Raw genomic sequence first — 21792 nt, 5'->3', positions numbered from 1 at the left:
ATCTCAGTGCTGACCTTCTGAGCATGAGGCAACAACAAGCATGAAAATGAAACTGAAAATATTCCCCGAACTTCACTTAACATTTCATTTGAATCAGTAAGCTTTCCAAGGAAAGGATAAAATCAAGTATACTCTTAAGAATAAGGTGTAATTTAATAAATTTAAGTCTTCAAGGTGCTTAGTAAATTTGGAAAGACATAAAGGAAGAATGAATATACTTATACTACACAGAAACACAAAATACCAATTTATAAATCAATATGTAAATTTATGAAAAAATACAATTATTAAAAGTAATGAGGATAATAGTAGTGACAGAGGTAAAATTTATAGTGAGCTTTGGCCATATATGTCAGATATGTGCTAAACTGTATAACTTTGAGTTTCTGAGAGTTATTAGTACTGTAAGGGAGCCGAGCCTCAAAAAATATTGTGACTCTTCAAGATTATAAATTGGGTCTCTTCATCTAGTTGTTCTGGTTGTACACCACATAAGGCTTCCAGTCACATCATAGATATATGCCAATTTATGCAGTAGCTCAAGGGCAGGACAGAAGGTTTTTGGCTTCCAGGCTAAATACTTGAGCAGCCAGGGAAAACCCTTTCCTTAGTAAACTCCTATTAGCTTTCAAGGTCTGCACACACTTAGGGAAAATTCTCTCTCTCTCTCTTTCTCTCTCTCTCTCTCTCAGATGCACACATACACACACCTATTGAACATGCACATTTTTAAAACTCCTCTAACACTTTGGTTCAAACTTAGCCCTATTTTACAAATATATAGTTATTTATTTAACAATTACATTTCCTTTCTGATTATGGTAGTGATACATATCCAATATGGTCAATTGAAAATGCAGAAGAAATAATAAAACATACTCATTACCCATATATCATTTTCCCTTTTACCTTTCTCTCCCTCCTTTTTCATCATTTATTTATGAGCTCAAAATCAGAACAAAATTAACAAAAACACAAACCCTGTCCACAACTTGGTTTACTTACCTCATTGTGAAACATATCATTTGTAAGAACAAAGAATATGTTTTATAGGTATTTTACCCCATAAAACATACACTTGAGCAGATGGTCCTGCTTCCTCTGCTTCCCTTGGCCCCTCCCTCCCTGCTCCCCATGCTCAGTCTGGGACCAGGGAACAGAGTCCCATTCAAACAAAGTTGCCAGTATTAGTAATGCAGTAAGCCACAGCTAAAATATCCATCCTAATGCTCTGTTGAGGGGAAGGAGACCATAAACTATATATCTCCTCAGGTTCTCTAATTTTCTGTCAACTAAATTATGACTTTTTGATTTAATCTAATACTCTCAATCTCACTTATTAATGCTGGCTTAGATGTCAAACAAGTGAAATGTTCATTATGGGATAGGCCAACCACAAACTTTATTACTGAGTCTAAAAACTTGTCCCAGTATTTTGATGAGAAATATAGAATAATTTAAAACTTAGCCAAAATTGATATGAACATTTTTTGTTATAAAATATTAAAAATAATAATTATACAATAGGTTTTCCCTTGAATCAGTTTCACACATTTGCCAATACTAAAATATTTCATTTAGGATAAAATACTTAAGAAATAAACAACTCTCATTTGTTTTTTCTTCCAACTCCTTTTTGCCTAAATAAGGAAATAAATAGAAAAGCATAAGGACAGTGCTCTTCACAAAAAGTCCAGAAGAATCTTATTTTTTAATATAAGAAAAACCTAGACTGTTATACTAATAGCCTCAGAGTATTTTAACATTTTCCCCTTCATGCTTTTCTACCTGAAATTTAAATCAGTTGCCAACTATCAAAATGGGCTAATCCAACCAATGAATCTTCTGTGGCATGGCATTTTCATTTTCGCTTTCCCTTGCATATTTCTACTGTGATTTTTACTATAGCTATTTTCTTCCTTCAATCTACCCATGAACCTGCTGCCCCAAGCATTTGGACAAAACAAATTTATTAAAGAAATTCATATCACATATTCCAGTCAAGTGCTATTTTTGTGTGTGTTAATCATTCTTTGCCCAGTCCTAATTTCATTCCTGCATAGTGTGGACTAACAATTTTATGGCTTTTAAAAAATGGTAACTATGAAAACCATTTTCATGAACAACAAAATAAAAGTGATGTATTGGTTTCAAATAGAGGGAGGCCAGAGAGAGGTGAGGACCTGGGGGAGACCTAAGGGAAGAGAATCATATTGTCTCTGGGGGCACACTGGAAGATGCTAGTGTGGAAGGAATACTGGAAAGCATATAAAGTTAAGAAATCTCTATAAAACACCATACAAAATTTATGTTACTCTGTCATAGTTCCTATCCCTTCCATATTCCTAAGTACTGAGGCACTCACCTCCAGGAGACACCCCAGAAGTCTTTCTAACATGGCTATAAAGAAAGCCATCCATGAGTGCAGTGCTGCATGGGGCAGTCTCACTGTAAACTATCACTTGGCAGGTCTGAAGTTCTGCTCTGCTTCAGAAACTAGATCATGTGATGGCCAACGGTGAACCTGATAATCTTGTTTTGGAGGCTACTCAAGAACATTTAGAAAGAACAAGAGCTTTAATGATATTATTAAGAAAATCAATCTATAGCATTACAGGTTCAACCAGGAATGATATCTTTTAATAGCCTGAACTACATTCCTAAAAAGTTTAAGGTTTCTATGTCTAATGTTAGCAATGGCATGGAATCCTTCCATGCTTGGTCCATGTGAACATTAAATATAAATTAAAAAATAGAATGTTTTATGATATAAAGAAATATCAACATACACTGATTTGTCATCTATTCCTGGGGCACAATTTAAAACACATTATTATCCTAGAAAGGCATGCTCTTTTAAGTTGTACTGATTTTTATTTTTGTTTCAAAGTAGCAGTTACATTATTTATCTTATGACTACATTTTTAAATGTGTTGTTAGACTGGAGATTCACAAGCTCCATAAGTGGCAATGACATGAACATTGACTTCACATATGCTTGAAGTGAACAGTGTGCCAATTAACAGAACTTTTCAGGGGAGTAGGCAGTTGACTTTATGAAAATAGTTGGTATTCTAAACTATTCTGCAAACCCCAAAAGAGATATATTTGTCTAAAGTTGGAGAACTGAGAATATCTTAATATGTGCACAATTTGAATGCTGTTTAGGATAAAGCAAAATTAATTCATTTATCTTCAATCATTCAATTTAACTGAGCAAAGCATAAACAACATTCACAATCTTTGATGCCACTAAGAGCAACTAGATAACAGGACAATAAAAATAAGGAGATGGTTACTTGCCTGTGCACCTTAAATGCTGAACAAATGTTGGGTAAAAACAGTGAACATTCAAAACAGAAGAAGAAAACTCATTTTTCTTAAATAGCAATTTCTAGGGTGAGGAACTTTGTCCTTTTTGAAAAATTTCTCTATTAATGTATTCTATATATCCTAACTCACATTATGTAGTATTCTAAGACAGATTCCTTCAGTACTGAAATATCTAAGACAGGCACATTTGGGCCACTGTAGACATAATATGGTAAATAGTCTCTAAGGAGCTTGATGATTAATATATCTTTCTAAAGTGATGAACTTACTATTAGCTCATCTAATGTGATGAACTGACTTACAATGTCTAATGTCAAGTCTTTTATACTTTTTTACTCTCTCCAAATGAAACAGTGGCAGATGGAATAGTACAACATACAATTAAAGTGCCAACACTGAAGTCACTTACAGTATCTACTTTTGAGCCCTTGGGGGATCTCTTTGCAAAAAGAAATGTTGGTAATGTGTATATCACTAAGCTTTACCTAAGATTATTGTCTGAGTTTGTTGAAACTAAATAGAATCTAAGGTTTTTAAAATCAAAATTTTCTTAGTGAGAATTAGTAGGTGTTCAAATGGAGGCCTTTGTCATATTATCTATCATAGTGCAATCCTTATTAAGAAACAAAGTGCATTGGAAGCCACTTTTGCAAGATTGTTTTATTTAAAGCAAATTCTTACACTGGCTACTAACCTTTAAAAATGAACTACGTATTAGCATTATTCATTTCTCTCATGTGTTTCATCAACCATTTAATAACTGAAATCCTGACTAATATAAAGGTCAGACTAAAAGCATCCTTACTTACCATCATCAGAGTGGCCAAAACATGTGGTGAAGAAAGAAACAAGGAAAATTCCAGAAGCTAACCATCTCCAGAGATAAAACTGTTGTAACATCTTCTGTCGAGTTCCACTCAAGGCCTATCTGAAATAACAAGAGGGAGAAAGAGACATTTGTCAAATTCATTAATCTGTTATTGGTAAACACAACTGTCACAGCACCGAAAAGCCTTAATGACTTCATAGTTAATTACCTCTGCCAAGCTATCCATTAACAAAGTAACACACTTAATGCACTGGAACTCTTTATCCACTGGAATTTTCAGACAAGTAATCCCTAAGAAAAACTATCTTCTCTGTTACTTACTTTGTAAACAAGTAAGTTGAGAACCTACTAATATTATCAGAACCATACTCTCTTTAAATTTGCGTCCCTGTTAGTGAATCACATGTTAATCAGTTTAAGTTACTAAATTTATCTCACCAATAGTATACTTCAACTATAAAGTGTCAGGTGTTCAGCAACAATTTATGATGGTAAGCCAGTTGTTAGTACGCTACATAAAAATTTTCAATGGACATTTGTATTACACAATTAAGTAGAAAAAGCCTTCATTAAAATGCTAATTCCTTTAAGTACAGTGATACAAGATTGACTTAACTATCCAAGTAAGACTAAGTATAAACCACCAATTTTTACCATATCTGCCTTATGAAGCACATGGATAAATTTCAATTTAAGTCCTTTGTTTTCCTGTGCAACCTCCCAGTAAATAATGGAATTGAACAAAACATTAATGCCCAGTGAGCACACCAGCAGGCTTATTGAAAAAATAATATGCCCAGTTTCCTGGTAAATTGAATAATTTATTCACACAAAATTGCTCAAAATGACCTTGATTATATGGAGATACAAGAGGGGTAGAAACTTTGTTCCTCTACCTCAGAAGTTCCAAACTCAAACACCTACCAGGAACAAAAAGACAAAAGAAAAGAGTGAATTAGCCTAAAGGGACAACAGGATGGTGAGGGCTGTGACAAAGTGTGGAGTGCAGGGTCTGTGTGAAGAGCCCAGCTGGCTGGCACTCAGCTTCTGTCAAAGCTTTTCATGTGGGAATGCAAAAGCATGTTGCCAGGTCTTCTGATTTTCCAGAAAATGGTAGAAATCCAAACTGCTCAGTGTTCAGATGGTTGTCCCATCCTGCTCATGGAATAAATGTTTCTGGCAGGTCATACTGTTCTCTGAAGTCCCTTGGCCGATGACTCCCACCCAGGATTTGCTCTCTGAGACTAGTTGCAGGTAACATTCAATACAATGCACAGAGCAAATATTTTAGTTCTGCCTTTACATGCATTTTATTTCATTTATCATTTTTTCCTTCATAAAAATTTCTGCACAGTAGAATATATAAATAAATACAGCTTATTTTAAATTGTTATATGGCCCTCACACTCTTTTTTTCCCTAGCTGGTAAAGGACTGAGCCTCTGCTTTTATAACTTCTAGACACTGATAGCTCACACAAGAGCCCATCTTTAGGTATCAAGAGAATGTAACAATCCGTGTTTACTTGCTTACTTGCCAGTAAAATGCAAGTAACATAAAAGTAAAATTGACCAAGGGAAAGAGCCAGTGAATCAGTGTGGATTCTTTTTAAATTCACGCTCTTCACCTTATCTGTTACAAGACTTTGAGCAAATTAAATGGCATCTATGTCTCACTTTCCTCATTATTAACATGGAGACAACATAGTGCACCTACCTTATTAGTTTGTTTTTAGGATTAAATAAGTGGCTATAAATACATGTTTAGAAGAGTGACTCAGACGAAGTGAGCACTCCATAAAGCTTAACATGAGTATTTTTGACTTAGCATCTCTGAATTCTTCTAAGTGCTTTAATACATATTTTCTTAATCTGTCTGTAGCATAGCCTCTCAGGTTGGCATTATTATTCCATTCTGTGGAGAAAAAGTCATGTTCCCTGGCTCAAGAATACAAACCGGTGAGTGAATAAAGAAGTGGTATAGTTTGCAAGTCTGAAACCTCTGTTCTGTGTATTACAAAAAGGGATGGAAAATGTCTGAGAATGCGTAAATGAGAAGGCTTCAAGTGTTTCATGGGTCTAAACAGCCTACCCTATGATATTCTAAGGGGGAGATATTATATCACTCTTCATAACCCTAGAGTACCCTAGAAAGATTTATGCAAAAAATGGCTTCAATTCCTTTTTTAAAAAGTTGGATAACATCGAGAAATAGAAAACAGTTTTTAAAATCAAAAACAAAAGCAAAGAGACAACACTTAAAAAACATTGATTAGGAAAAAAAAAGAACTTAAAGGACAAGCAACACCTCACCAACTGACAAAAGAGCAGAATGTGTAATGTTGTGGGTCCTCAGTCTGCCAGCTTGGTTGCCCTATCGCTGGTTTAGGTTTTAGTGTTGCACCCTCACATATGGTGCTACTTTCTTTTGCCTCTTATTCAGACCATTTGGTTTCATTTGACAGCCTTCAAGATGAAAACAAACTGATGGGTCATAATTCAAAATCATTAAAATTACTGCTATTACTATGTCTCCAGAAATATAACCTCTTAATCCATGATCCTATAAATTTATTAGAAGATTACATTTTTTCTCTTTAAAATGTCATAATTAAAACTTGCCTAAAAATTCATTTGGAAGAGATGTAATATTTACCATCTGCAGCAATAAGAACATGCTTATTTTTGAATAATAAGAAACATAGTAACTTTTCTAATTTTTTACTATTTAGTTTATATGTGCATTATTTTTCAAAGCAAATTTTATCATTTCAATGGGCTCAGTATTTTCAACAAACTAAAAGTTATGACTCACCATATTTACCTGATACCCCAAGACATGGAGCACACATTAACTTAAGAAAACCTCAGTCCTAAATAAAGATATAATGAGACAATACCTCCAGGAAAGAGGCTGTGTCCTCCAATCAAAAGACTAAGGACCAGCACAATAAATACACTTACTGTGCCAATCAACTAATAGTGGCACTTCTGTCATCAAATAAGTTGGAAGAGATCAAACATTTTAGTTTAGAAATCATTTTCATTACTCATTTTACAATCTCTAGAATTGTAGGAAGAGTTCTTAAAGGAGATAAAACTCCAAATATTGTTAAATGATGGTAGATAAATGAAAGATATTTCATACACCACCTCCAATGTGGTGGTGTACCTTATAAATTTTCTACCAAATTCTGCTATGTTCGCTGAGTACATATTTTCCCTCCCCATCTCCTTTGCCCATAATGTTATGTTCTAGCAACCTAGAATATGACCAGTTCTAAGCAGCAATGTAGCTGACCTATAAATAAGCTGATTGTACTTAATTTTCAGGACATAATTTAACTGGCATATTTAACACTCTAGTACATGGTTTTGTAATGGCAATTTGAAAATAGTATTTTATCAAAAATATTGAAAAAAATTCTCAATTATGTCACAATCATACATGTAAATGGTTTGAGGTTCTTGAAATTTATAACATGTACTTCCAAATTCTTAGGAATACTTTACTGCAATTATTCAAGACACAATATACCGATTTTGAATTTTACATCATTTCTGTTGATACTTATTTCTCTGGCATTCAATGTTCTCAGAAATTTATTTATTTAATGGCCATTTATGGAGGGTCACTGAGGTAAAACTAACTGTCCTGGGTAGTTGAAAATATCAATAAAATAAGCCCACTCATATGTCTTCTCTTATGAATCTTACATAGTGTCAACATAAAAGGAGACAAGCAGCAAGTTATATGGCATGTTCAAAAGTAATAAGATACATGAAATTAGAAGCTTGTATTTTCAAAATTTTCCTCTGTCACTTTATACTTAAATCTCATTCTAAAAATTGAGGAAGGTTATATAAAACAAACAAAAATGCTTTCTGATAACGTAACTGAAGAACTTCACAAGAAAAACATAACCGTTCCAACAACCCTAGCTGAAAGCACCCTTGAAAATATCTACTGCCCAGAGTACAGATTGCTGTTCATTTCTTGGAAGGAGAATAAAGGCCTTTCACTTTCAAATATAAATCCAAAGACTAGCAACACATAAAGCTCTGCCCTTGATATGTTTATCCCTGCTCCCTGCATCTGGATTGGTTGTAGTGACACATGGCAAAAGCAGCCAAGGTTGACATGTCAGTTTTCCCTCTGGTACATTTTTGAAAATGTCATCTTTTTATTCTTTAACCCTCTGTCCCTGACTGCTGTGTGAATAACCACTAATTTCTTTGATATATCAAAGTTTGGAGCCCACTGCCAATACTGTGTTGAGAAATCCCATATCAATCCCATGTCAGGAAGCAAGCAGAAATATTTCAGTGAAATGAGAGTTATACATATGCATCTGCCCTTCAACAGGCTGTTCAAACTCTGGTACTTCCAATTTCTGACATCTAGCTAGAGCTATAAAAATATAACTTGTGCCCTGGCTGCTGTGGCTCAGTGAATTGAACGCTGGCCTGTAAACCAAAGGGCCACTGGATCAACTCCCAGTCAGGGCACGTGCCTGGGTTGTAGGCCTGGTCCCCAGTAGCGGGTGCTCAAGTGGCAACCACACTTTGATGTTTCTCTTCCTCTCTCCATCCCTTCCCCTCTCTATAGAAATAAATAAATAAAATTTAAAAAAATATATATATATATAGTTTGTCACTGTTCTGTATTTCTTGGTAGAAATGTATAATGTAAAATATAATGAAATATATTTATACAACTTCATATTACATTTTTACAAATAAAATCTATATAAAGAGATATATTTACATTTTATTTAAATGTATACTATACATATAAATATTGATGTTGTTTCCCACTCATACATTTTTTAACTTATTAGCTGAATCTGTTTTAAAGACAGAAATGACCATATTTTAGTTAATTCTAGGTAAGGGCAGAAAAATAACATATGTTTTCACTGGGGACTGTGAAATCTAAGGCACCTCTCTAGGCTGGCCTAGACAAACCAGGCTTACAGGACATGTCACAAGGTCTGAGTGTGCCTTGGTTGTTGTCCACTTTTAAATGTATATTTATGTGTGTGTGTGTCTCTTTCTCTCTCTATATATGTATATATACACAAATATATGTATATATGCACTTATGCATATATATATACACACATACACACAAATGTATATTTATTTTTGCTTTTTTCACTTTATATACACACATATACACATTTTAAATATATACTCAACAGTTGTAAACATTAAATGAAACTTGTTTAATTCAAAATACATTTCCTGAAACCACATGATACACACAAAGAAATTACAAGTTTAGAAATTCTTCTTCTACAAACTTTGGTGGACATTTGGAAAATTCAAGCAGTGCCTTAACATGTCTGTAGAGGTGCTATTCTTTTCTTTTTCTTTTTCTTTTCTTTGATCATTTTAATCACAAAACTCTAAATAGAGGAGGGAAGAACCTTGGTTTTCTTTCTGGGTAATACTCCTCAACATGGAAACAAAATACTGACAAATAAAATTGGCCTATCCAGTTTACATTTAAAAATTGCCCTACCTCCGTGGATTGGGGGCTGGCCTGTGGACCAAAAAGTTGCTGCTTTGGTTCAGGTCAAGGCACATGCCTGGGTTGCATGTACCCCTGTTGGGTACAGGCAAGAAGCAACTGATTGAAGTTTCTCTCTTACCTAGATGTTTCTCTCCCATCCTTTTTCTCTCCTTTCCCCTCTGTCTAAAAATAAATAAATAAAATCTTAAAAAATTGTATCTTACTAGGAAATATTCAGTTTAATCAATAACTGGTATAAAACACCTGTTATAATTATCTAGTCATAAATGAATAAACCAAAATTTTAAAAAAGAGTGAATTTCAAAACTTATGTTCAGTATTGTTAACATGTTAGGTATTTGAGTGATTATATATTCATTTACTCAATAAGAATTTATTGTACATTTATTGCATGTCAGAGACTCTGCTTCTACTACAGAAATAAATCAATTCAGTTTTCTCATGACTTTATTATTGAGCAAATACTATATTTTATAATTTGATTAATATATCATTTCAAAGTACTTTAGTAAAATGATTCTAAATTAGGGGAGTATTAAAATTAATTTTCAATCATAATGGATTTCCATTAAATTTATGTTTTCTGAACCATCATCTCAATACTATTCTTAGATGTAAATGTACGTCCCATAATTTTTTAGAAAAATAAGAGGAAAAAATTTGGTTTGAAAGGAGTGAGTACTCAGGGATGAGAAAAGCCCAAGGATTGTTTTTTTCTGTGGAGTAACTTAAAAGTGTAAACAAGCAAATTTAAAATTGACTTTTAAAATTCAGGCAAGCATAAACATAATGCACCTTTAAAAGGAAGCTTGAAGGAGGGTTCGGTGTAATGTCATTCTCTGGCATAGGACGCAGATTATGACTTACCCTGTTTGGTGAGGGTTGAACATCCCAAGAAACACAAATAAATTGATGAATAAATTATTCTTTTCTTATAGAAAATCCATTAACAAAAGCCAAAGTATTAAGTCAGCTAAGAGAAATTAAAGTAGAAAGTGTGAATGTCAGTGACTTTTGGATGTATTATAAAAAAAGTCCTAGTTTTGGGATGGGAGAGACTCATGGTGCATTCCTTGTTTTGCCCCTTCCTTGTCGTGGGGATAGAAAACTAGTGAAAACTTCTGAGACTCAGTTTGAAATTAGGATGATTACATCTATTTTATTCTGCTATTATTGATAAACAAAATGGGATTACTAAAGATAATAATTTTTAACATTTACTGCATAAGTGGTTGCTGAGTGCTGGTTCTGGACAGGCACTTTATAAGATGAAGATGCCATAGCAGTGTGGGAAAAAAAGGAAGAGAGGAAGGAAGGAAGGGAGGGAGGGAGAGAGGGAGGAAGGAAGGAAGAGAAGGAGGGAGGGAGGGAGGGAGGAAGGAGGGGAGGGAGGAAGGGAAGGAGGGAGGGATAAATAAAGGTCCACGTGGAAGTTTTCAGCCAATGGAGTGCAAGAATAACACCCTAAAATGCCCCAGAATGAATCATGCATTTGTGTAATCCTGTCCTAAACAGTGAAGGTGAAACCAGTAATGTGTTTCTAATAGAATGTGGTAAAGGTGACAAGATGTCATCCCCTTGATTCAGTTGTTATATGAGACTCAGTCTTAGCACATTAGAGGAGATATATCTCTTGTCTGAGCTTGAGTTGCAAATATTTATGTTGGAGACTGTTTATGGAGAGGGACAGATGCCAGGAAATACAGGTAACCACTTGTACCTGAGGAAAATAAAATAATTCTGCCATTAATCTAATGAGCTTTGTAGGGGATTCTAATCAATCCTATAGATGAGAATGCAAATCAGCAGACAGTTGATTGCAGTCTCCTAAGGCATGGAGCAAAGGACCCAGCTAAATTGTGGCCTGACACTTGATTTATGAAGCTGTGGCATGATAAATGTTAAGCCACCAAATGTGTTGTAGTTTGTATCTAGCAATAGCATATTAATATGTGGAAAGATCTGATGAAAAATATATATATATGTAAAATTTCCATCAGTTTAGTGTTGGCTCTAAATCTTTAGATGATGGTTGCTATTGGGATTGAAGATGAAAAAGTAAGTGTTTAACACGAATTGAGAAATAGTCAACAAAAAAGAGGGTGGTCTTGCACAGACCAATAGTTGCAGTTTTAGCAAAAGGAAGTATGGCATGAATATTATCTTTAGCATTGTGGGTCAAGAATTAAACATTTCTATAAGTGTTGCCTTTGGTCGGGTATTCCTGATAGCCTCATGTACAAACACTATTTTCCTGAAGTTGTAAGATAAGCACAGTTAAGATTAGCCAAGAACATATACATGTATAACCCAACCAGGGGCGTCCAACCCATGGCCCATGGGCCACATGTGGCCCAGGACAGCTATGAATATGGCCCAACACAAAATCATAAATTTACTTAAAATCCTTTTTTTCTGTTTATCAATTTTTATTAGTGTTTGTGTATTTAATGTGTGGCCCAAGACAACTCTTCTTTCAGTGTGGTTCAGAGATGCCACAAAGTGAGGCACCCCTGCCACAGACAGCAGTGTGGTGAAGGCCCAGGGGAAGGGTGGGGGGTAGTTCAGGGCTGGGTGGAGGTAGATGGACAAAGGGAAACGTGGGGACGTCCGTAATAGTGTAAACAATAAGAATAAAGTTAAATAAATAGTTGATTCTAACTACCTTATTCTATTACAAGGATTTTTGAATGATATAAGAAGTTCATTTAAAAACAAATAAATTAACTGGAATGACTATATGTAGTTTTATAATTTTTTCTTAAAAAGAATGTCCTATTAAAATTGAACAGACTACCTGAATGGACATTTTCTCAAAGAATGCATACAAATGGACAACAGACACATGAAAAGATGCTCAACATACAAAATTACCAGGGGAATGTAAATCAAAACCACCATGAGATGTCACTTTATACTTCTCAGAATGGTTATCATCAAAAAGACAACAAATAACAAGGAGTGGCAAAAATATGGATAAAAGGGGAACCTCATGCATTGTTGGTGTGATTGTAATTGATTCAGACATGATGGAAAACAGTATGGAGTTTACTAAAGACAAATAAACATAAAGCTACTATAAGACCCAGAAATTCCCCTTTTGGTCATTTATTTATCAAAAGCACAAATTTGAAAAGGCATACATTCATTGCAGTATTATTTACAATGATACGGAAGTCATTTAGGTGTTTTCAATTTAGTATAATACCCCCAGGTCCAGGTCCATTCATGTTGTTGAAAATGGCAAGATTTCATTTTTTAATGGTTGAGTAATATTCCACTTGTATATGTAGATATACAAAATGTATAAAATTTATTTAGAACTTTTATTTAATGTAAATAAATTAAAAATATGTATTTTACATGATGTGCTAAATTAGATATAAATGGAACCAATGAAACTAAGTTTATCTTCCATTGTCCTTCTTATCATGAACTAAGAGTGTGAACAATTTTTTAAGCATCATTTTAGTTTACATTATATACATGGTAACCATTAATGAAATTTAAAATTGATGACTACATAATAAACTCCTTTTTATGTATATTTTATTTTTTCATTTCTATAGTAAATGTAAACCTTGTACTTATTTGAAAAATAAAAGAAAATGAAATAGAAATTATAAAACTCCCAGCAAAAAACCTGTGTATTGCAATTATTTTAAGCTTTTACCTTTTATCTTATAAATCTATACAATTAAGGAAGAGCTTAATCTTTTCACCTGGCAAGCATGTGAAAATGGATAGTTTGACTTAGAAAAATAACTGATTATGTAAGAGCTATGTAAGCTCTTCATTTAGTCTACAAATTTATCAAGGTCATTTTGATCTTTCCTAAAAAGATTACATTTAATGTTATGCTGAGTTTTATTTGATCATACAAAAGTTCTGATAAGCATCGATTTCTCTAGAGACTAGAAAAATAATCACAATAGAATTTTATTTCAACATATATCTAATTTATGTGTGGCTAAAATAGCTGAAAAGAGATATAAGATTTAAAATAAATATTTGGATGTTTACAAATTACAGCAATAAGTTGAGACTGTAAAGTTCTGGATATTTTTAACTGTAGTGTTGAAAATAAAATAAGTAAAACTTAGAGCTGTGAAAAAACTGTAAAAAGGAAATAATACTATATTTTTAATCAATCAATACATTGTAAATTCTTTAATAGTCATAAAGACACTGGAAAATTATTTAAAAATTGATAACTTCTTAAGAATTACTAAATTGAAGAATAAAATATATACAAGTCAAAACATAATGAACAATAATGTGCAGTACAGGAAAGGAATAAAGACGGTTCTTCAACAGTATGGATGGGAGTGTCACTGACAACTGGAGTGTCCAACATGTTTCATAAATACAGTAGACACTTCCACAGGGAATTGATATTCAAATAAGGTCTCCATAGAAAAAAAGGAAGAGAGAAATCACACAAATACAAGAAATAAGGTTAAAAGGTGATAGAAAGGGGATTTAGATACCAAGTTTACTTAGAGGTAAAGACTGGTATTTACCTCTATGCTAAAATCTAGGCTAAAAGTTTGGTTTTTATAGTAATAGTGACCTACTGACAGGTTTATAAAAGAAGATGCTCAGAGAATTTGACATGTAGATTCTCTTGCTAAGTAATATGCGGAATGGATTTGAGGAAAAAATGAATAGCAGGCAGGCTAAGTGCTATTGAATGACATAATTATTTGTTATAGCCTCTGTTTAAATTGTGAAAAATAGTCCTGACTGGTGTGACTCAGTGGTTTAGGCACTGTCCCACAAACTGATAGGTCACAAGCAGGTTGAATTTTCTGTTGGGGCACAAGCGTAGGTTTCTAGCCAGGTGCCCAGTTGGAGGGTGGGTGAGAAGCCACCAGATCGATATTTCTCTCACACATCCATGTTTCTCACCTTAATTTCTCCCTCCTTTGCCCTCTCTCTGATTAAATACAATCTTTTTAAAATTATGAAGAATAATGTAAAAGGAGCCTCATAAGAATGAAGTTGGAGCTGCCATCAGAGAGGAGCAATGTTGAACATTCCTCAAACCTTTGGGATGTTTAAGCTGGGTAAAACCACCTATGGGCTGGGACAACACTACATTGTATTCTAAACAACTCTTTGACAGCTCATAGGAAAGCAGACATTCTGACTCCTCGACAAAAAAAGTAAAGACATTCTTTAGAATGAACACCACTAAGTATAGCCAAAGAATAATTTAGCTTATTAACACCAATAGAAATTTATTATTTTATTTATGTAATTATTCCCTTCCCTTTCTCATAAAACCACTTTTTTACCCCCTTATTGGAACACTACTTGGGTTTCTGACTGAATTAGTGCTTCCAGAACAGCTATTGTTTTTTTTTTTTAATCTCAAATAAATGCTTGTTGCTTCTCACTTTGGCATTTTATTTTTAGGTTAACAAAATATATCTAACAGAGTTGATTAATACCTGCAGGACAGATAAAGAAAACAAAAATAACCTTAATTGGTCTTAGAGCATTTCTCATAAAGAATAGCCAATTTTATATTATAACTGTAAAATTCTATCCTATAGGTGAATGGCAATTGATATAATTATTGGGTTCTTTATTTTGGGGGAGCAAATAAAACTTAAATAATGTTTTCTTCTTCATAGAGGTTATACTTTGTTGGTAATAAAATAAGCAAATTTCCTCACTGTGTCTGAGTGCACAGATATCAGCAGAGGTCTCTGTAAATTACATTATCTATTTTTAATATAGGTCTTCATAGAAAAATCACTAAAAATAAATGAACTTAAGCTATATAATACTATTTTAATATTTTTGTTAAAATGGCAAAATTAATGGAAGGTGATAAGTAAGCACTTTATTTAAGAAGAAATAAAAAACAAAGGCTTAAACAATTCATGTATGAAAATAGAAATTATAGCTTTTTCCCATTTAATTAGCATTCTTGTTTAGTTAAGCAATAGTTACTATGAAGTACCAGTATGCCCTTAAGAAATATTGCTGAAGTTCAAAGGTTCAAGTTTTTAATCACTACTCATAAAGTGTGCAGTGTAACTTTTAAAACTATGAAAACTCTCCAGTTTTTCATGATTCAGCAGGATATCTCTCTTAGAAAAAATTTCATTAAAGAGTATTAGCTTTCATGCAAATTAACGACTAGAAACTTTTTTTCCTCACTTTCCAGTTTCAGACATGGATGAATAAATCAGAATCAGGTATCTTTTGTGGATGAAAGGAAGTAGTCTTAACATTAGAAACTTATTAATGTGATACCCATAGGCAAAGATGAAATCAGATCTTATGGATGGTTTTGAAGTTGTAATTTTAATAATGAATAGGATGTAGTGAAAGGAAAAACTGAAGAAGAAATAAATTTCATCCCTTTGTCCCTACCCACTGGTCTATCATATATTTCAAAAGCTGATACACAAAGGGTATATAAAGATTAAAAAATAATCAGATATAATTGTGTTGGGTGGGACAATAATGAGTGTCAAGTTACAAAAAAGAGAAATTGGGGAAAAGATGGGTGTGTATTAGGCGGCATGTGCTATGTGTTAAGTACCCACAGTTGTTTAAAGAGAGGATCACAAATGAATGAGACTCTAAGGCTCAGGCAGATACTATGACTACCTGAAGCTGGCAGAGAGAAAATGGAAGTTGAGGACCGCTGAATTTAAACTGATGTTAGCTTCTTTGTCCAAATGTAGTCCCTCATTTTTGGTCCTTCCCAATATTTTTGATAAAACAAAGTACCGAGAGTTTTAATGATAAATATGAAATATTAAATTGTTTTAGCTAAACTATTTTTAAAATATGGCATTGACCAAAAATATAAAGCTTGTGCTTCATGATGAGTTCATCATGAAGTGCCAGTACATAATCATAGCTCTCCCAACATATTTAGGACCACAATACTAACACCACATTTTGCAAAACCTCTTTTTATAGTCACATTCTTTGAAAATAATAATAGTTTAGAGTGTCTTTCTATTTGGAGAAAATCTATCTTAGTAATATATGCAATATCTATAAAGATAATGTGCTGGAATGCCCATCACAAAAATTTTAGTTCAGAATTTTCTTAAAAAGAATTTCCAGAAATTCCAAGTATTTAAATTAAAACAATAATACAAAATATGTGAATCTATATCCACAAAAGTTTTCTTGCATGCACATTTATGTTACTAAAGTAAGAATGCAGTTAAAACACAGTCATCATCATTGCAAATTTTATTCTTGCCTCAAGTATTGATTTAAGTTCTTTCTTTATAATCATGTGAATGATTTTAAGGATCATACAAAATTCCAGGTCAAACTTATATTAATGACATTTCTATATGCTATTAAAATTACTTTTATGGTTTAAAGATGGTTTGAGACAATCTTTTAAATCAGCTTTTGATATTTGCTGCTTATTTTTTTGTGACCATAACCAAAAATTGGCATAACTAAAGCCAAATGAAACAGATAATTATTTTCCAGTAACTTGTAAACTTCTAAACTGTAGGCAGAATTTTAATTATTAAGGGTATCGCTTATATGATTGATTAAGAACATTTCTCCAATTGGCATTTAAATTTCCAATAAGATTTTGTATTTGAACTTAATGTTATGTAATTTTCTCCTCTACTCAAAAGCATATACCTGTAATCCAATAAATTGATTACAAAAAGGCCTTCTTAAATGAGTTTCAGACTGTTATAAAAATTGTATTGTATGTGACCATAAGGATTGAAGGAAAGGCTTATGTAGCATTATATTTGGAGAAATTATATCTCTTTAAATATGACAGAGAATAATACTGATATAAAATTGAATAGAACAATAAAGGCCTGATGATATATGTAACTGGAATTCTAAAAATATCTGCATACCACTTTTGTCACAAATGTGAATTTCAAAACATATAATGGATAATAAAATATATGATAAGTGAAATGTGTTAGTATAATCAAAAAATGTTTCCTGGAGATTACTGTATTAAACAGAAAAACAAATCATCTATGTGCTGAAATGCTTACCATAAAAAGACTTTATGCAAATAAAAGTATTAGTAAAATCTGCTGTTTTAGGAGGTATTGCTAATTAAAGTGGGAAATACTGTGTATAGAGATTAGCCTCTAAAAGTCATTTCTCTTGAACACACATGAGAACTAAAATTGTATAAAGAACTATCTTCCACCAGCTGAATAATACATGCAGAGTGAAAGCTGTTTTAAGTGTCATATTAAAAACTTTCAGTATGGCTGATATCTATAACTTTCTTGTAATCTCATTCTGAATGGAGCTTTCTTAAGCAACAGTAATTACAAAAGAGGTAAGAGTCTGGCAACACTGATTTGTTCACAGAACAAACAAAAAAGAAACTAGTAAGAGAATGAACATAACTTAGTTCGATAAGGATACTTTTGTTTAAACTTCTGTATAGAAGTAAAACCTTCTGGCAAATTGAAATTAAACTCTATTGATTATTTAAAAATATTATTCTTAGTTCATTAAAACCAAATGAAACAGATAATTATTTTCCAGTAACTTATAAACTTCTAAAGTGTAGGCATAATTTTAATTATTGGGGATATCACATGTATGATTGATTAAGAACATTTCTCTAAGATAGCTCCATGTATGTTTATTTTTATACATGATATGTATGGCAAAGTAATTTCTAACCAAGGACCTATGTAATTAAACTCTAATTAAATGTATTCACTTTTTTATAGATTTTTCTCATTTTTGAAAGCAAGTCACTTTTTTCCTCCCTCAGGATAACAGTGATGAATTATCTATTTCTCCTGTATAGTGTAATAAATGCAGTGTTTGCAGAATGAAAAATAAATAGAAATAAAATATCAATAATTCACTTATAGGTGAGGTCATATGATATTTATCTTTAAGTGGAACCTAATCAATAAAACAAACAAGCAAGCAAAATGTAACCAAAGACACTGAAATAAAGAACAAACTGACAGTATCCAGAGGTTAGAGAGGAGAGGAATAAGAGGAGAAAGAAGGGGAAGGGTCATCAAGGAACACGTATAAAGGACCCATGCACAAAGCCAAAGGGGACATTGAGGATGGAAGCTAGGGGTGGGTGGGGAGGGGAAGGGTGGTGGGGAAATGGAGATAACGCTATTCGAACAACAATAAAAAAAATAAAAAATCAATAATTCATCAATGTATCTATGGAGATACTCTTCAGGGTCAATTTTGAGGTTTTTCTTCCTTCTCCCTACAGTGAAATTCTATAACTTATGAAAACAAACCTGTAGTATATACTTGCCATCTTATGCTGAGATGCATCTCTCCTTATATTAAGGATTAAAAATACAGTGGTCAGATATACTTGTCTCTTTTTAACCTCTTCTTACATTGTTTGAAAAGTATTGTCTAACAAGACCTCTATGCAGCTCAGATTTTTTGTGAGAAAAAACAAAATGTGCAAATATAATGTAGGTAGTATTAATACTTGAAGATGAACATAAGGGGAGAGAAAGAGGGTTTGAGTAGGGAGAGGATCACTAGTTATTCAGGATATTCAGTAAGAGCTCTTTGATATAACATTTGAACTGGGATCCAAATAAAGCAAAGGATACTTCAGAAAACCCCACCATTGGGAAGCAGAAATATAGTTTCAAAAGCTCTGAGTTGGGAGCATGCCAAATACAGCTAAGAAACACATAATTCAGTTTACAGCACAATTAATGAGAGGGCATCAGTGGTAGATAAGATGGGAAAAGTAGACACCCCAGGAGACTAGGAGGTGGAGGTGCTACATACTGTGATGGGTTATGATGAAGGAGAAGCAGATCTGGAGTAGAAAGCAAGAGTTTGGCTTGGAAAATTAAAGTTTGAAATATCTACAAGACCACCAAGTAAAGATGCTCCATAGATTGACATCAATGAGCCTGGACATCAAGGGGGATACAAAGTTGGTGGCCATAGAATAACCATGGAACTGACACAGACTATCTACGTAGTGAGTACAAAGGGAGGGGAAATGGGACTTGCACGTGGTTTGTAGTCAGAAAATTAAATGGGATCTAGCTAAAGCAAATAAGAAGAAATAAGATGAAGACCTAAATCCAAAAGAAAGGGTTTCCAAAAGGAAGAGGATGCAAATGTGCCAAGTGGTAAGGATAAGTGAAAGAAAATGAGGATTTAGAATTGAGCACTGGGTATTTGGCAAAACAAAGGTTACTGGTGTCCTGAAAGTAAGTAGTTTGGTGCAGTAGCGGGAAACAAATACCTTCCTAGAGATTTTCAAGAAAGATATAGTTTAGATAATTATTGTGTGTATGTGTGTCTTCTGTACAAGTGAGCAGAAAATATGTGGGGCCATGAAGGGAGTAGTGATGGTTAGTCAAAGAACTGGGTGTGGGTATATATCTGTGTATGTGAAGACAGGCTACCACCAGTGGGACAGTTCATGGGAGAGAGCAGTGCTGACAGAGCAGGAAAGCGAGAGTGGATGTAACTGTGAGAGAGTAGTCCTTATGTTGTAAAAGGGAATGAACCCCAGTGGACAAGCACTGTTCACTCATTATTTCTAGAAAGCAGGCAGAGGATATGTGAAAGTTTGGGAATTAGAAAGATGTATTGGAGGTTTGAGAAAAGAGACAAGTATGGAGTACTCATTTGGAAAAAAAAGCCATGAATTAATTGGGAAAATGTAATATAGTTACTGCCACTTGAAGGTTTTTTATCTGTTTTTTTAAAAATTCTAGCGACCTTCAGCTACTGGGATGCAGGCAAAATGCAACTAATTAATTATTTACTTTTACATTTAAGTTACTTTAAAATCAATCCCTTTATAATTTTATTAAACAAAATATTTTAAGTCTCATAACTGAATCTGACATAAATATTGTCATAGGTGGTATTTATTCAAAACCCTTGAAGAGAAGCAGCTAATGAAATTATTCTCTCTTTTGTTATATTAACCACATTTTTTACCAAAATAAGTGAACTAAACTAGGTGTTTAAAAACTGACACAAACCATTTATCTAGAACTATGGCTCCCATCCATTACCACATCCTAATAATAATTTAAAAATGGATTCCAACATCAAATTTCAGGTGCAACTATAATTATTTAGCATCTACATTTTATTATTAGACATCTTATTAGGTATTTTAAATAAACATCATCTTTTAATTGCCATACCAAAATGATAAAGATGGGTGTTTTCATTTCTTCTGAGACTGAGAGGTTAGGAGGCTTCACCAAGATCATACATTAGAGGCAAGGCTAAAAACAAGATCTCCAAATCCATGTCCAGTGATTTTTCACATGTTGAAACTAAAGATACCTTAATCAATACCTTTGATTTTTTGGCAAAATATCAAGTCACTCAAGTTGACTTAATCCCCCGTACAGCCCAGATTAGGCACCCTGTGACTTGTAGCTTTTCCCAAAACTAAAATCACCTTTGAAAGGGAAGAGATTTCAGACCGTCGATGAGATTCAGGGAAATATGATGACAGGGCAGCTGATGGAGACTGGGAGAACTGTGTGAGGTCCCAAGGTGTCTACTTTGATGGGGACTGAGGTATTATTGTCCTATGTACAATGTTTCTTGTATCTTGTGTCTTCTTTAATAAATGTCTTTATTTTTCATATTACATGGCTAGATATGTTCTAGACAGACCTTGTAACTATATGTATCTATTTTTAAAAGAATCATATTTATATACTGAACTATATAAAGATTTTCATAATTACATTGTTTAGGAGGTAGGATATCTTTTATTTTAATAAAACTTGAATGTTTATATTGAATCTTCAAAGTTTTAGATTTTCTTACAAGGAAAATCTAACTAGTTACATGTCCCATTTGATAAAATATATATCAATATGTATTTTCATTTTATATAAAGCCTAAATGGCATATTCTACTTGAAATCACAAAAACAATTCTTTGTATTTCTCTCTTAATTGCACGAGTTGAAACTCTTACAAAAGTTTTGTATTCACCAGTTAAAGCCAGAATTCTTTCACACTCCAATGGCAGATGTATGTTATATTATCTGAACAGAAGGTTTTTAATATCTCATCATGACAATAAAAGAGCTTATTTTTTCATTTAATCTAT

General features: G+C 33.2%; 1 protein-coding gene across 1 annotated transcript in view; it reads right to left on the bottom strand.

Annotated features, from left to right (window-relative positions):
- Window positions 1-21792, bottom strand: part of PCDH15 (protocadherin related 15) — a 782416-nt gene that overhangs the window by 670391 nt on the left and 90233 nt on the right. The window contains exon 2 of the mRNA XM_045842279.1: window positions 4143-4261. Within this exon, the coding sequence (XP_045698235.1) occupies window positions 4143-4233 (91 nt within the window). The 5' untranslated portion in view covers window positions 4234-4261. The remainder of the gene's footprint in view (window positions 1-4142; window positions 4262-21792) is intronic.

The sequence above is a fragment of the Phyllostomus hastatus genome, unplaced genomic scaffold (assembly GCF_019186645.2).
Source record: "Phyllostomus hastatus isolate PE091 unplaced genomic scaffold, TTU_PhHast_1.1 phas_contig_38, whole genome shotgun sequence".
In the NCBI taxonomy this organism is placed as follows: Eukaryota; Metazoa; Chordata; class Mammalia; order Chiroptera; family Phyllostomidae; genus Phyllostomus; species Phyllostomus hastatus.
This window is presented reverse-complemented; position numbering and strand designations above follow the sequence as displayed.